The sequence below is a fragment of the Trachemys scripta genome, chromosome 1 (assembly GCF_013100865.1).
Source record: "Trachemys scripta elegans isolate TJP31775 chromosome 1, CAS_Tse_1.0, whole genome shotgun sequence".
Classification (NCBI taxonomy): domain Eukaryota; kingdom Metazoa; phylum Chordata; order Testudines; family Emydidae; genus Trachemys; species Trachemys scripta.
Window position 1 is genome coordinate 121939410 of NC_048298.1, and position 14985 is coordinate 121954394.

Consider the following 14985-nt stretch of genomic DNA (forward strand, 5'->3'; position numbering starts at 1 on the left):
GTTGTACTGAGTTCCTTCAGTCGTCAGATGGGGCCAGATTTTCAAGCGTTCAGCAACCACAGCTGTGACTAGATTCTCAAATTGTTCAGCACCCAACGTCCATCAAGTGAGACTTTGCTGCATAGGCCTTGTGCTGATTCTCTACACGGGCGAATTTCACCTTGAATACATTGGTTCTGGCATTAGAGCTGGTGGGATTCAGTTGTTTCGTTTGACGGTGGTTTATGGGAATTGTATTTTGTGTAGGTTGGCACTTCCACAGTTTGGCTTAGAGGCTCTCATTTGAAGGAGTGATATGCTGCATTTTAACCTGATTTTGCACTGAAGCCGTGTGAAATTTGGAGTTTTAATTTAACTGGCCCAGATTCATTCTGGATGTTCATGACACTTGGCTCAGTGTCAAGCTTGTCACAAAACCCAGAGAGTTTCACCAGGTTTCAGGTTCTTTATGAACACTTGGCACAACTCTGTTATTAAAGTCACTTAGGGCCCAAACCTGCAGTCCAGAGCTCTAAAAACTCAGACCACACCTCATTAAAGCAAGCCAAACTCTCATTCCTTTGGAATTATATTATTTCGAAATCCGCCAGATTGCTCAGAGCCACATACCAGCATAGAATACTAAGATTTTTCATATTCTTCCACTTCTGAAGTGCAAGTGAAGTGAAATTCTGGTCTCAGTTAATTAGGCGTAAATACAAAGTAACTCAAATGACTTCAGTGGTGTAATACCAAATTTATACCAATGCAGCTGAAGGCAGAATTCAGCCTCTCTTCTTTTAGTTAAGAAAATCACTTGTGTATTTGAACCATAACTATAGTCATTAACAGGTCTAAATCTCCTACAATAAATATTTCTGAGCATTTAGAGATGTTGGTTTAAGGGTTTATTATAGTGTGTTATCCCTGTTTAATATGCTTCCGGTTAAACATTTTTAGAAGGAAAGATGCAACTTAAAACACTTCATAAGATCAGCAGTCTTCCTTTCTTATACACAATGCACATTGGGTACAATTAGTTGATTGTAAAAATTCTTTTTTTATTCTCTATTCCCTAATACAGGCAACTACTGAAAACTGAGCTGGGATCCTTTTTTACTGAATACCTGCAGGTTTGTGGGGTTTTCGTTTTTCATTTAGCTTCTTACATTTGTCAGTGCTGCTGAGTAAAATTGTTTGGCTGAACAAGCAGTAGGCAAATCCTTTTGTAATGGGTTGGATCACAGAAACCCTCTTGGGAACTGCCAACTGATGTGCCAAGACTACTTCTGCCCCTGCTTTCCCATCCAGCTTGGGACTCCAGCACCCTGTCTTGTTGAGCCAGACACGCCAGTCTGCTTCAACACAGATCCAGGGTCTGAACCATGTGCCCCAAAGTTGCAGACTTAATTGAAAGCAATTTAAGAAGTGTTCCTGTCTTTAACACTCAGATGCCCAACTCCTAATGGGGTCCAAACCCCAAATAAATCCGTTTTACCGTGTATAAAGCTTATGCCGGGTAAACTCATAAATTGTTCGCCCTCGATAACACTGATCGAGAGATATGCACAGTTCTTTGCGCCCCCCTCCCCGCCCCCGGTATTAATACATACTCTGGGTTAATTAATAAGCAAAAAGTGATTTTATTAAATACAGAAAGTAGGATTTAAGTGGTTCCAAGTAATAGCAGACAGAACAAAGAGAATTACCAAGCAAAATAAAATAGAACACATGAGTCTATTTCTAAGAAAACTGAATACAGATTAAAACGTCACCCAGTAAGCTTCCTTTTACAGACTAGTCTCCTTCTAGTCTGGGTCCAGCAATAACTCACATGCCCTAGAGTTACTGTCCTTTGTTCCAGTTTCTTTCAGGTATCCTTGAGGCTGGAGAGGCTATCTCTTGAGACAGCTGAAGACAAAATGCAGGGGTCTCCCACAGGCTTAAATAGACTTTCTCTTGTGTGTGGAGGTCCCGTCCTCTCTCCTATGAAAAGTCCAACTCCAAGATGGAGTTTTGGAGTCACATGGGCAAGTCACTTATCAGTTTTTACAGGCAGCAGCCATTGCTTACCTGCTCCCTTGAACGTCCTCATTTAGACTTCTTATGTGGATTGGAGCCTCCCAAGATCCATTGTCCCTTAAGTGCTTCGTGATTGGGCACTTAATTTGCACATTCCTTTCTCAAGAAGTTGACCAAGTGCTTTACAAAGGCTACTTAGAAATCAAGCAAGTATACAGCCAATATTCCTAACTTCAAGTACAAAAATGATACATGCATACAAATAGGAGGAATGTATTTAGTAGATCATAACCTTTACATAGATATGTAGCATAAAACATATTCCAGTTATATCATATATACATTCATAAGCATATTCCCATGAAGCCTTATGGAGTACACCGTCACACCTTTACCTTTCTATTACCTTAAAGTTAAGGATAAAAATAGGATTTGTTCCCCTTCCATCAATGTCACATTGGTTGAAATTTCATATCAGGTCAGATATTGAAATATTTGACCAGAGGTCTTTGTACCACATGTAGTTTAAGGACACTATTAAGGAACTTTATTGGGGTCACTTATAAAGGAAGGGTTCAGATCATGGCTACAGAATGGACAATATTTGCCCTTAACTGTGACAGTGGGATTCCTATAAATACTATTTGTTCCAGTATTCTGACGTGATTTATTATCCTGATTCAAAGCCCTCTAAAGTCTGTGGAAAGACTCAGACTCATAGACTTTAAGGTCAGAAGGGACCATTATGATCATCTGGTCTGACCTCCCGCATGATGCAGGCCACAAAGCCGTCCCTACCCTTTCCCTTGACTCTGCTGTTGAAGTCCCCAAATCCTGTGGTTTAAAGACTTCAATTAGCAGAGAATCCTCCAGCTAGCGATCCCTGCCCCATGCTGCGGAGGAAGGCGAAAAACCTCCAGGGCCTCTGCCAATCTACCCTGGAGGAAAATTCCTTCCCGACCCCAAATATGGCGATCAGTAAAACCCCGAGCACGTAGGCAAGATTCTCCAGCCTGACCCTCATTAGCCATTATACTATTTACCTGCCATGGCACGCTGTTCCTTTGACTAAAATCACGTTATCCCATTAAACCATTCCCTCCATAAACTTATCTAGCTTAATCTTAAAACCAGACAGGTCCTTCGCCCCCACCGTTTCCCTCGGAAGGCTGTTCCAATATTTCACCCCTCTGATGGTCAGAAACCTTTGTCTAATTTCAAGCCTAAACTTCCCCACGGCCAGTTTATATCCATTCGTTCTCGTGTCCACATTAGTACTGAGCTGGAATAATTCCTCTCCCTCCCGGGTATTTATCCCTCTGATATATTTAAAGAGAGCAATCATATCCCCCCTCAGCCTTCGTTTGGTCAGGCTAAACAACCCGAGCTCCTCAAGTCTCCTTTCATACGACAGGTTTTCCATTCCTCTGATCATCCTAGTGGCCCTTCTCTGTACCCGTTCTAGTTTGAGTTCATCTTTTTTAAACATGGGAGACCAGAACTGCACACAGTACTCCAAATGTGGTCTCACCAGTGCCTTGTACAACGGAAGCAGCACCTCCTTATCCCTACTAGATATACCTCGCCTAATGCATCACAAGACCGCATTGGCTTTTTTCACCGCCACGTCACATTGTCGACTCATAGTCATCCTGCGGTCTACAGGGACCCCGAGGTCTTTCTCCTCCTCCGTTACTTCTAACCGATGCGTCCCCAGCTTGTAACTAAAATTGTTGTTAGTCATCCCTAAATATTTGACTCCTATTGACTTCAGTGGTTTTGGATCAGGTCCTGTTATGAGCATTTATTGACCGATGAGATTTGGTTTTAATATTTCATTTTATAGTGAAAGCCCACATCTAATATTATAAATCTCAGCATAATACAGATTTTTATTAAACGGATCCTTTTCAATAGGGTCCATATGTTTAATTTAGGTGAAAATTCTGTGGGATTCCTCAAGTCTCTTGTGCTGTAATTAATCAGGAAGCCATTTATTAATAATTATACATGATCTTACTTTTAAAATACAATTTACTACCTCCCTTGCTGATTAAATGGTGTATGGCCTATGCTAATGTTTGTAAAAAGCTTTAATATCCCCAGATGGAAGTTGCTATATACTGGCAGAGCTAAGAATATGATTATCATCATCATTTTACAAGTGTCCTAGTAGCTTTAAACAAGAAGATGGACATAGAAATAAAACTTCATTAATGAACAGCAGCCACTAAAACAGCTTTCTTGTTTTAAAAAAAAACCTACAATGGCTTCAAAGAAATATGGAGTTATAGAAATGAAAGGTGTGTGTATTTTATTTACAGAATCAGCTGCTTACAAAAGGCATGGTAATACTGAGGGACAAGATCCGGTTTTATGAAGGTAACTCAAACTTCAGCAGTGCTGCAGCTGTTCAAAGGACAGGATCTAAAGCACACTGAAATCAGTGAGATTCCTTTCACTGACTTCAATGGGCTTTGGATCGGGTCCCATAACAGGAGGTTGTTCCAGTGTCACTTACAGTTTCATGTTCCTATTGGCTTCCACCAAGGAGAAATGTTTGCCTAGCACATCAACTAACCAAACCTCCTGTTTGGATGTTTACGTTTTCATTCAGTTATAACTTGTTTAAAATTAAATAGATGTGGAAAACAGAATACAATGTTTTATTAAATGACAATGTAAACCCTGCAATCCCAATTAGCTGAAAAGTCATGGGAACACACTCTGATCTCACTTAAACCTGGGTATATCCTGAGTAATTCTGTTGTCTTTAGTAGAGTTACTCTGGGTTTACATTGGTATAAATGAGGTCAGAAGCTGTGCCATTGTGTTGTCATGGCTCCATTTGTCTGTCTGTCTGCAGTTAAAGTGGTTATAAATGTCACCTAACTGAGGCAACTATTAATGAAATTTCTTTTATATTTGAAAGAATCAGTCCAAGTATTAAGTAAATAAATGCAAAGAGAAGGAACAAAAATTCAGAGTATTGGCCAGATTCTGCTCTCCTATACACCAGTATAAATCTCGAGTATCTCCACTGAAGACAGTTGTCCATTGGAATTACTCCAGATTTACATCAGTGTAACTAGGAGTAGAATCTCGCCCTATCTCTCCACACAGACACTCTAGTTTCTCTCACTTGCATTCACTAGAGATCTGCAAAAGAGATGTTGTCAAATCAGACTTTTAATGAGTCTACATGAATGCAGAAATCAAAAAATACCTCTTAAAATTGCTAGCACAAATTCACTGGCAGAATTATAGTATGGTCAAATACATTCTGCTTACCTAGCCTCCAGTTGCTATTTTACCTGAATACAATATTCTTCATTCCATGGCTTATGCTGTTGTGCAGCAGTTAGAGGTGATTTTTAAATTGGCTGTGTCACCCAGAGGAAGCTGTATTTCATTGGCAGGTGAAGTAATTTCTGAATATAGATTATAAAATAAAACATCTGAGAACCTTTTGGAGTCCAAGACAGTTTTAAAGAAATGCAGTTTTCTTTCAACTGCACCACAATGTCAAAACGCCTCTTAGTCTAAATACACCATTTGATCAGTTTCCTAGAGAAAGCCATTGGCATTACTTACAGCTATCTGTGAATTTTAAATGTGATCTTTCATTGCTGTCTGCTTATTTGATTGGATCAAGACTGTTATTGAACCCAAATCTGTTAATGAAAAGACAATTCCCCTGACCACAGCAAACAGAAAACGTATTTGACATACATTCCTCAAACTCCTCTAGAGCTGATCATAGAGTGCTTTAATTATTTAACATAACACCTACAAAATCATAGACAACTGGACTGTAAGGATTTCAAGGTTTTCACAGCTTTCTTGCAAATTATAAATCAGATTTTTCAGTCTCAAATTGGTAAATCAAAAGGAGAAACCAGTCAATTTTTAAAATCACACTGTACAGGTAATTTTTTTAAAAGTTGATATTAGATTGATATTTGATATCAATCTAATAATATTTAAGATGCAAAACTGAGAAACAAACATTGAAATGCATCTTGCTTCTCCTGTAACTGAAATGAAACTCAGAAACATTGCATGTGTAAAATGTCAACAAACTCTTAGGCTAGATTGCTAATTTGATTTAATGCCATATATAGTTTACTTAAAACAGGTCATTAAAATGTGTGTGGTGTAAAAATATTGTGGGCCCATGGAAAATATTATGTGTCTGATTCATACAAGAATGACCACATCAGGCCTATGTTTACATGAGCTGAGTTTCCTTTATCCCTGCAAATACTGTAGGAAATCCAAAGGCCTTTGCTTGACAGTAAAACAAACATTCTCAGAGGACATGAAAGTCAAATTCTTTTGTGTGAAATATGCTAATCACCAATTGATTCTAAGCATTCTTCCACATCCCACAGTAAAAGGTCTGTCTGGGAAAATGCAGTTTACTGTGCAGATAGAGGAGCAGCTGTTCTGAGTCACTGTTGTTGCTGCATTGAAATTCATTGCTTTGCAAAGTAGACAGCGCTGAGCAGACTGCCCATAAAATATAAGAGATGAACTAAGATAAAGACACATTCCCAACAGGATTAGGGTTGCCAACTTTCTAATAGCAGAAAACCTAGGGTTACCATTCGTCTGGATTCCCCCGGACATGTCCGGATTATTGAGCTAAAAATAGCATCGGGGGGGGGGATTTGTAAATGTCCGGACTTCCCCCTCCCCCCCCCCATGCAGAGCACGCGCGGCTAACAGGGCAGCCGGCCGGATGGTGCCACTTACGTGGGGCTCCGACAGCCAGAGAGAACCCCTCCTCCCCCCTGCAGCTGAGAGCACTCCCTCCCTCCCTCCCTGCCTTCGCAGATCGCCTCCGGCAGTCTGGAGCTCCTCCCCCGCTCCTCCTCCCCTGCCAGCCAGCGTGCCGGGTCGAACGGCTCAGGTCCTTCCTGAGCAAGTTCACAGAGACATTAGGCGAAGGCCAACAACAAGGGGGCCAGGGGGTCGGAGAAGGGGCAGGGAGGTTTTGGATGGGGCAGTCAAGAGACGGGGGGGGGGCTGGAGTTTGGGGAGGCTTTCTGGGGGAGGGTGTGGATAAGGTTTTGGGCAGTCAGGGTACAGGTAGGGGGTAGGGTCCTGGGGGGCAGTTGGGGGGGGTCTNGGGGGCAGGAGTGGGGAGAGGGATCGGAGCAGTCAATGGGACAGGGAGCAGAGGGGTTTAGATGGGTCGGGAGTTCTGGGGGGGGCTGTCAGGGGGTGGGGAGAGATTGGATGGGGCGTGAGAGACCCAGGGGTCTGTCTGGGGTGGGGGTGTAGATAAGAGTTGGAGCAGTCAGGGTACAGGTAGGGGGTAGGGTCGTAGGGGGCCAGTTAGGATCGGGGGAGGGTCTCAGGAGGGGGCAGTCAGGGGACAAGAGGCAGGGAGGCTTAGGTAGGGGGTGGAGTCCTGGGGGGCAGTTAGGGGCAGTCAGGGGACAAGGAGCGGGGGGAGGGTTGGAGGTTCTGAGGGGGGGCGGGAAGTGGGTGGGGCAAGGGCAGAGCTAGGGCAGGACGGGGGTGGGGCTAGGGCGGGGCTCCTCCCGTCCTCTTTTTTGCTTGCTGAAATATGGTAACCCTAAGAAAACCGAATACCCTTGCCCTGCCTCTGTCCCTGCCCCTTCTCCTAGCCCCCGCCCCCTCTCACTCCATCCCCCCTCCCTCATTCGCTTTCCTCCACCCTTGCTCACTCCCTCATTTTCACCAGGCTGGGGCAGGGGATTGGGTTGCAGGAAGGGGTGAGGGCTCTGGCTGGGGGTGTGGATGAGGGGTTTGGAATGCAAGAGGGGGCTCCGGGCTGGGACACAGCATGACCACATGGACAGCATTGCACTGCTTCCTACAGATCCTGGAATTTTCAAACCGTCCTTGCAGCTTATTCTTTGCTGGGGTAGGGGTGGAACAATGTGGTGGAATCTCCATGTGGGGATCTTCAGAGATTTAATCCCCCATGTTCCCTCCAGGGAATTTTACTGCAGGAGGCGGGGGCAGTCTGGCTTTGTTATATTCTGTACAGGGGCTCTCTGACTAAGCTTTGTGCCGGAAGTCCCTCAATTTAGTAACCGTGTTTAATTGTGTGATCCAAAAGACACAAATACTGACTGATACTATGTACAGGCGGGGGAAATACTTCTAAAATAACTGTCAGTGATTCCCCTTTGTTCTGCAGGAACTAGTATATTACATCATTTCCTGTGTTGCTCAGCTAATGCCACTGACTAACTGTTCACAACATAAAACAAGTTAGTGAAGCGCTTATGTTTTTACAGGACAGAAGCTGCTGGATACCTTAGCTGAAACCTGGGATTTCTTTTTCAGTGACGTCCTGCCCATGCTTCAGGCTATTTTCTATCCTGTGCAGGTGAAATATTACTTTGTTACTTTAGAATCCAGAAAAGGCCGTTTGACGGGTTGATCAACAAATTGTCACAACTGTCAAACTACTCCAGAGGGACCAATCTGTTAGTGCAGCTGTTCTGTAGAGTCAAGTCATTTGCATGAATGGTGAAGTTCTCATGTGAAAAACATGAAGGGGGAACTTTGAAAAGAGGAACTGCATGCAGTGAGGATGTTTAGTCCTTATGTCAGCTCACACTAGAGCAAAAGGATATGAATAGTAAAATGAAGATGGGCAATCAGTGAAGCAAGCACAGCTGTGTTGACTTCAGCATGTACATTTCCAGCTAGGCCTTGTGCATGGATATATCTGAAGTGCCTGCACTTGGTATAGTGTTAAAAATGTCAATGGAAAATTTTGTACGCTGTAAGTCATTTTCAGACACTTCCAGTTTTGTTATTGGTGTACTTCTTCGCTGGTGTAAATTGGCTCAGATTCATTGAAGTGAGTGGAGTTTCACTAATTCACACCAGCAGAGAATTTTACCTGAAATCATTTTAAACATGCTTAAGGCACTTGACCTCCTTGTGGGGAAAAAGGACCTGGTTTTCAGAAACATCCTCCTATTATGCAGGGTTAACTTTGCATCTATAATTAATTGATAAATCTGTTAATTGGGTATCTAAATGCTGTCAGTATGATCATTTGCACTTGCAGGCACAAAATCCTAGTTCTACGGAAAAGTTGAAACTTTATAAATATGTTGTTTCTGCAAGTAAAGGAAACAGCTGAAAAAATTCTTAAAGCATGTAAAGCATACAGGGCCACATTGTTCACTGACTTGTGCCATGTGTAGTCATTTAAACCAGTACAATCACCAACAAATCAGAATATTGGGTGGAATTTTCAAAAGTATTTTGGCACCTAGTGGGATTTTCAAAAGCTGCAAGGTAAATTAGTTGCCTAATGGCCCTCTCAAATCAATGGAAGTTAGGCACCAAACTCACTTAGGTGCTTTTGATAATCCCACTAAGCACCTACTTACATCTTTAAGTGCCTAACTTTCTTTGAAAATCTGCCCCTAGGTGAGTTAGGAACACAAGTCCCATTCTCTTTCTATGGGACTTGTGACTGGGATTTTCAGAAGAATCTGAATGTGTATCTGAGGACGTGCATGTCCTAGGGATGAGCCCTTATGTCACCAACTGAACTAACTACAGTAGTGCAAACCCTAGTGTAAACAAGGAAATGGGGGCTAATCCCTAGTACAGACAAAGCCAGAGGCTGCTATTGCTGCTAGAAACACGTTCTTTGGGCAGGAGCTGTCTTTAGTGAGATGGGGTCTTCCCTGGAGAAAAAGTAGTTGCATGAAATCATGATGTGAAGCATCAGCTCTGCTTCTGCTTTGTACACTGAGACAGTAGTACAGGCAGGTTTTGAGCAGTGGCGGAACCAGGGGGCCGAAGGGACTTTGGTGGTACCCACCTGCAGTTATACCTATTGGCTTGAAAAGGTGCCACACATAAACCTAAAGGCCACCAGGGGGCTGGTCGCCCCCTCTCCATTAGCTCTGCCACTGTACTGAGGGTTCCCTGAATTTTAAAGAGAGGGGGAGCCACCGCTGGGCAGGGCTGGGAAGTACCAAACCTAGACAAAGTGTGAATTCCCACCTGGCTCCCAAATCAGGGAAATAAACAGAAATTCAAATGTTGCCCTTGTTAAAATACTCTTAAAACTTTATACTACTCTATTTAGGGTTCCAAAATATTCTTACAGGGTGTAAATTCAGGAAAGATCCCCGATTACATGCATATCCAGATGTGGCAAAGTTACCACTAACACACTTCTTCCTGGCTGGATGTCGTGCTGCAACAACTTTTGCCTCAGTTTCCCCCACTGTCCTTTGGCCACGCCTGGATTCTCCGTCAGTCCTTGTCTGTCCCTCAGACCCTGGACAGTCACCCCAGCCCTTCTAGCTGAAGTGCAACCCAGCTGTCCCCTGAGGGAACCCCTGCAGCCTCTCTCCTGGGAGCATCCCTCATTCCCTCTGCCCCCTCACTGTTCCTCTGGGTCTAGCTCTCTGGCTTTGCAGAAGTCAGCAGGTAAGCTCCCCTGTAGCTCCTCTGCCTTCAGCCTTCTTTGGCCCTCAGCTCTGGCGGTCTGGTTTAGAGCCAGCGGGCAACTGCATCTGCTGCTCTTTGACCTTCAGCCCTCTCCAGCCCCAGTGCTCTGGCTTGGGGACACCAGTCAGCAAACCCATTTTCCTGCTCTCCTGCCTTCAGCCTTCTCCCAGGCACCACATAAAGTCTCCTGGCTCTGGTAGCTCTTACCGCCTATCATTCCCCTGACTGACCCATGCCTTGACTCACCAGGTCTCTCCTCCCCTAATACCAAGAAGCACCCTCTTGTAAACCCAATTAATTGACCAAACTGGAGTGTGCTGATAAGGCTCTAGCACACTGGCCCTGCTCCCTCTTAAAGAGGGTCTTGTACTGATTTGTGGATTACAGACTAAATAATCCAGTCCATGGCAATGATAGACAAGTCATACAAAAGTATCGTGTGAGTCCACACAAAGATTATGGATCTACAAATTGGTTTGATTTTTGACCATCCCAAATATTTCCTTTGAATTTGCATTGAATTTACCATTCCTACTACTCGTAAAGATTTAAGAAAAGCACTTATACTTGGGATTCTGACAGTTATTTTTAAATGGCTCATCATCCTTATTGTGGTGATTCTGTTGATAGGGGAAGGAGCCCTCGGTTCGTCAGCTGGCTCTCCTGCATTTTCGGAACATTATAACCCTCAATATTAAATTAGAAGATGCCCTGTCGCGTTCCAGAGCCAGGGTTCCACCTTCCATTATTCAGATGCTGCTAATACTCCAGGTAAAGAGTTTTGGTTATATTTTAAAAATCTCTTTCTATGCTGTATTGACAACATTTTCAAAAGTGGCCACTGATTTTTGGGTGCCCAGTTTGAGACATCTCGACCCTGGATTTTAGAGGCGCCGAGAATCCACTAGTCCAGGTGAAGCCATGGAACTATAGTTCTCAACGTTGCTGAAAGTGGAGTTTGTGGAGATTCTAACTGCGCAAAGCAAAAATTAAGGAACCCAAAAGTAGAGGCCACTTTTGAAAATTGAGCCTAAATGCATAAAGTTTTGGTATCAGGTTCATATTTGTGGAAGTAACACAGGTTTCGAGGGGTGCTATGGGCTGATGCACTCGTATTTCTGGAGATTGGTGGTTTCATCGTAATGCTTAGTACAGATTTGATCATGTCAACAAATTCTGTCAAAATTGCTTGCTAGTCACAGATGTAAGAGTCTAGGTACTGGTGTTTTCTTTAAATATTTATCAAGTCCTTTGTCCAGAAGTTGGGGATAAGTAGAAAATTACATAGATACAAATTAGGGCTGTCAAGCAATTGAAAAAATTAACCGTGCGATTAATCGCACAATTAAACAATAATAGAATATCATTTAAATATTTTGGATGTTTTTCTACATTTTCAAATATATTGATTTAAATTATAACACAGAATACAAAGTGTACAGTGCTCACTTTATATTTATTTACAAATATTTGCACTGTAAAAAACAAAAGAAATAGTATTTTTCAGTTCACCTAATACAAGTACTGTAGTGCAATCACGACAGTTGAACTTACAAATGTAGAATTGTACAAAAAAACTGCATTCAAAAATAAAACAATGTAAAACTTTAGAGCCTACAAATCCACTAAGTCCTATTTCTTGTTCAGCCAATCGCTCAGACAAACAAGTTTGTTTACGTTTGCAGGAGATAATGCTGCCTGCTTCTTCTTCACAATGTCACCTGAAAGTGCGAACAGGTGTTCGCATGGCACTGTTGTAGCCGGCATTGCAAGATATTTACGTGACAGATATGCTAAACATTCGTAGGCCCCTTCATGCTTCAGCCACCATTCCAGAGGACATGCTTCCATGCTGATGATGCTTGTTAAAAAAATAATGCGTTAATTAAATTTGTGACTGGGAGAGTGTCATAAATATAAAGGGAAGGGTAACAACCTTTATGTGTGCAGTAACATAAAATCCCTCCTGGCCAGAGGTACAGTCAGAGGTACAGAATAATTTTACCTGTAAGGGGTTAGTCAGTTCAGTTAACCTAGTTGGCACCTGACCAGAAGGACCAATGGGAAAAGAAGATACTTTCAAATCTGGGGTGGGGAGGTTTTGTTTGTGCTCTCTTTATTTGTTCCCTCTGGATAGATAGAGAGAGAGAGAGACCAAGCAGGTAACCCATCTCTTGAAAAGATACCTTGAAATGATACATCTGAAATTACAGAAATTGTAAGAAAAAGGCAAGTAAATGTTTTAGATTATCTTTTGTTTTAGTCTGTGAATTTTCCCTATGCTAAGAGGGAGGTTTATTCCTGTTTTTGTAACTTTGAAGTTGAGCCTAGAGGGGAATCCTCTGTGTTTTAAAATCTTTTTATCACTCTGTAAAATTACCTTCCATCCTGATTTTACAGAGGTATTTCTTTTACTTTTTTCTTTATAATAAAGATCTTCTTTTAAGAATCTGATTGATTTTTAGTGTCCTAAAAACCAAAAGGTTTGTTCTGTGCTTACTTTGTTAACATATTGGTTAGTATATTATTCTCAAGCCTCCCCGGGTAAGGGGGTGAAGGAGTTTGGGGGGGATATTTTGGGGAAATAGGAACTCCAAGTGGTCCTTTTTCTAAATCACTTGGTGGTAGCAGCAATACAGTCCAAGGACAAGGAAAGGATTTGTGCCTTGGGGAAGTTTTTAACCTAAGCTGGTAGAAATAAGCTTAGGGGGTCTTTCATGCGGGTCCCCACATCTGTAACCCAGAGTTCAGAGTGGGGAGGGAACCCTGACCGAGAGATTTGTATATTTCTGGCTCTATTATATCCGCATTCTGCTATATATTTCATGTTATAGCAATCTCGGATGATGACTCAGCACATATTTATTTTAAGAACACTTGGCTGAACAAGAAGTAGGACTGATTGGAGTTGCAGGCTCTAAAGTTTTGCATGGTTTTGTTTATGAGTGCAGTTATATAACAAAAAAATCTACATTTGTATGTTGCAGTTTCACAATAAAGAGATTGCACTACAGTACTCGTATGAGGTGAATTGAAAAATACTGTTTCTTTTATCATTTTTACAGTGCAAATATTCGTAATAAAAATAATAATATAAAGTGAGCACTGTATATTTTGTATTCTGTGTTGTAATTGAAATCAATATATTTGAAAATGTAGAAAAACATCCAAAAATATTTAATAAATTTAAATTGGTATTCTATTGTTTAATATTGTGATTAAAACTGCAATTAATCATGATTAATTTTTTAATTGCGATTAATTTTTTTGAGTTAATCGTGTGAGTTAACTGCGATTAATCGACAGCCCTAATACAAATAAATGAAACCAGGGAAACTGTCAGAAGAAAAATAAGATATCCAGAAAGAAAAGCAGCACCTAGTTTGAAAAATATTCAAAGAATGTGTATGTTGGAAGTAATGTTTGTGAACATTTGATGAAAGAAAAAAATCACAACAGGATGAGTGTATTAAGAGGGAAAGGTGTCACTTCTTAAAAACTGGGGCAATTGAGACATTGTGGTTAGTAAATTTTTATATACGGATGGATTTAGAACAAACGAAAGGAAATACTTTTTCACTTCTGTTTGAGGTCATTGAATCAACTACTGTGGCTGATTGTATTTTAAGGGCTGCATAATTTAACAACCAATGGGGGGAGGGATAGCTCAGTGGTTTGAGCATTGGCCTGCTAAACCCAGGGTTGTGAGTTCAATCCTTGAGGGGGCCATTTAGGGATCTGGGGCCAAAAAAATAACAAAAAGAATCTGTCAGGGACAGTACTTGGTCCTGCTGTGAAGGCAGGGGACTGGACTCGACTCCATGACCTTTCAAGGTCCCTTCCAGTTCTATGAGATAGGTATATCTCCATATATTACTCTATTATGGGTAATGCTTCAAGACCTCTGCTGGATCAAGAACAGGTATTTTTCCCCAGTACCATATTGCACAGTTGTCTAGGTACATTATATCAGCAGGGCTTAAAGTCAGGGAGGTCACAAACCTGGCAAAAAATAAAAATTAAGCTGGGTCACTGAGAGCACACTTTAAGCACTCTTACCAAAGCTGGTGCTCCCAGATTATGAAACACCCCTTACTTTTTTTCAGACAATGTTAAACGCTGGTTTTCAGTTTTTTCACCAATATTAGCCACTGCTAGGATCCTAGGATCCTACTCCCATTGAAGTCAGTGGCAAGACTTCCATTGACTGCAATAGGAGCTGGATAACATCGTAAATTAGAACGTTCAGAGGAGGTGATGGAACGATCTGCCAGGAACAGTGCTGCAGGGAAGTTTATTGCACCCCTCCCTTGTCCACCAGCAGGAAACATTAACAGGATAATAAGCACTGGGTTTTTTTTATTTACAGTAAAAGGACAAATTTATCCCCTGTGCAACTCCACTGATTTAAATCAATAATTACATGGGGATGTATTCATCCCTGGATGTTTATTCATATAAATCTCTCACTTATAATCATACAGCAGGAAGCTAGTGACAAAAATTGTTGTTTGC

The 14985-nt window shown here is 41.8% G+C and overlaps 1 protein-coding gene across 4 annotated transcripts in view; it reads left to right on the forward strand.

Moving 5' to 3' along the window:
• Nucleotides 1-14985, forward strand: part of PRR5 (proline rich 5) — a 149433-nt gene that overhangs the window by 91216 nt on the left and 43232 nt on the right. For all 4 annotated transcript variants that reach the window (XM_034783889.1, XM_034783862.1, XM_034783881.1 and 1 more), the window contains exons 5-8: nt 1064-1112; nt 4326-4383; nt 8280-8371; nt 11101-11241. In XM_034783889.1, the coding sequence (XP_034639780.1) occupies nt 1064-1112; nt 4326-4383; nt 8280-8371; nt 11101-11241 (340 nt within the window). The remainder of the gene's footprint in view (nt 1-1063; nt 1113-4325; nt 4384-8279; nt 8372-11100; nt 11242-14985) is intronic.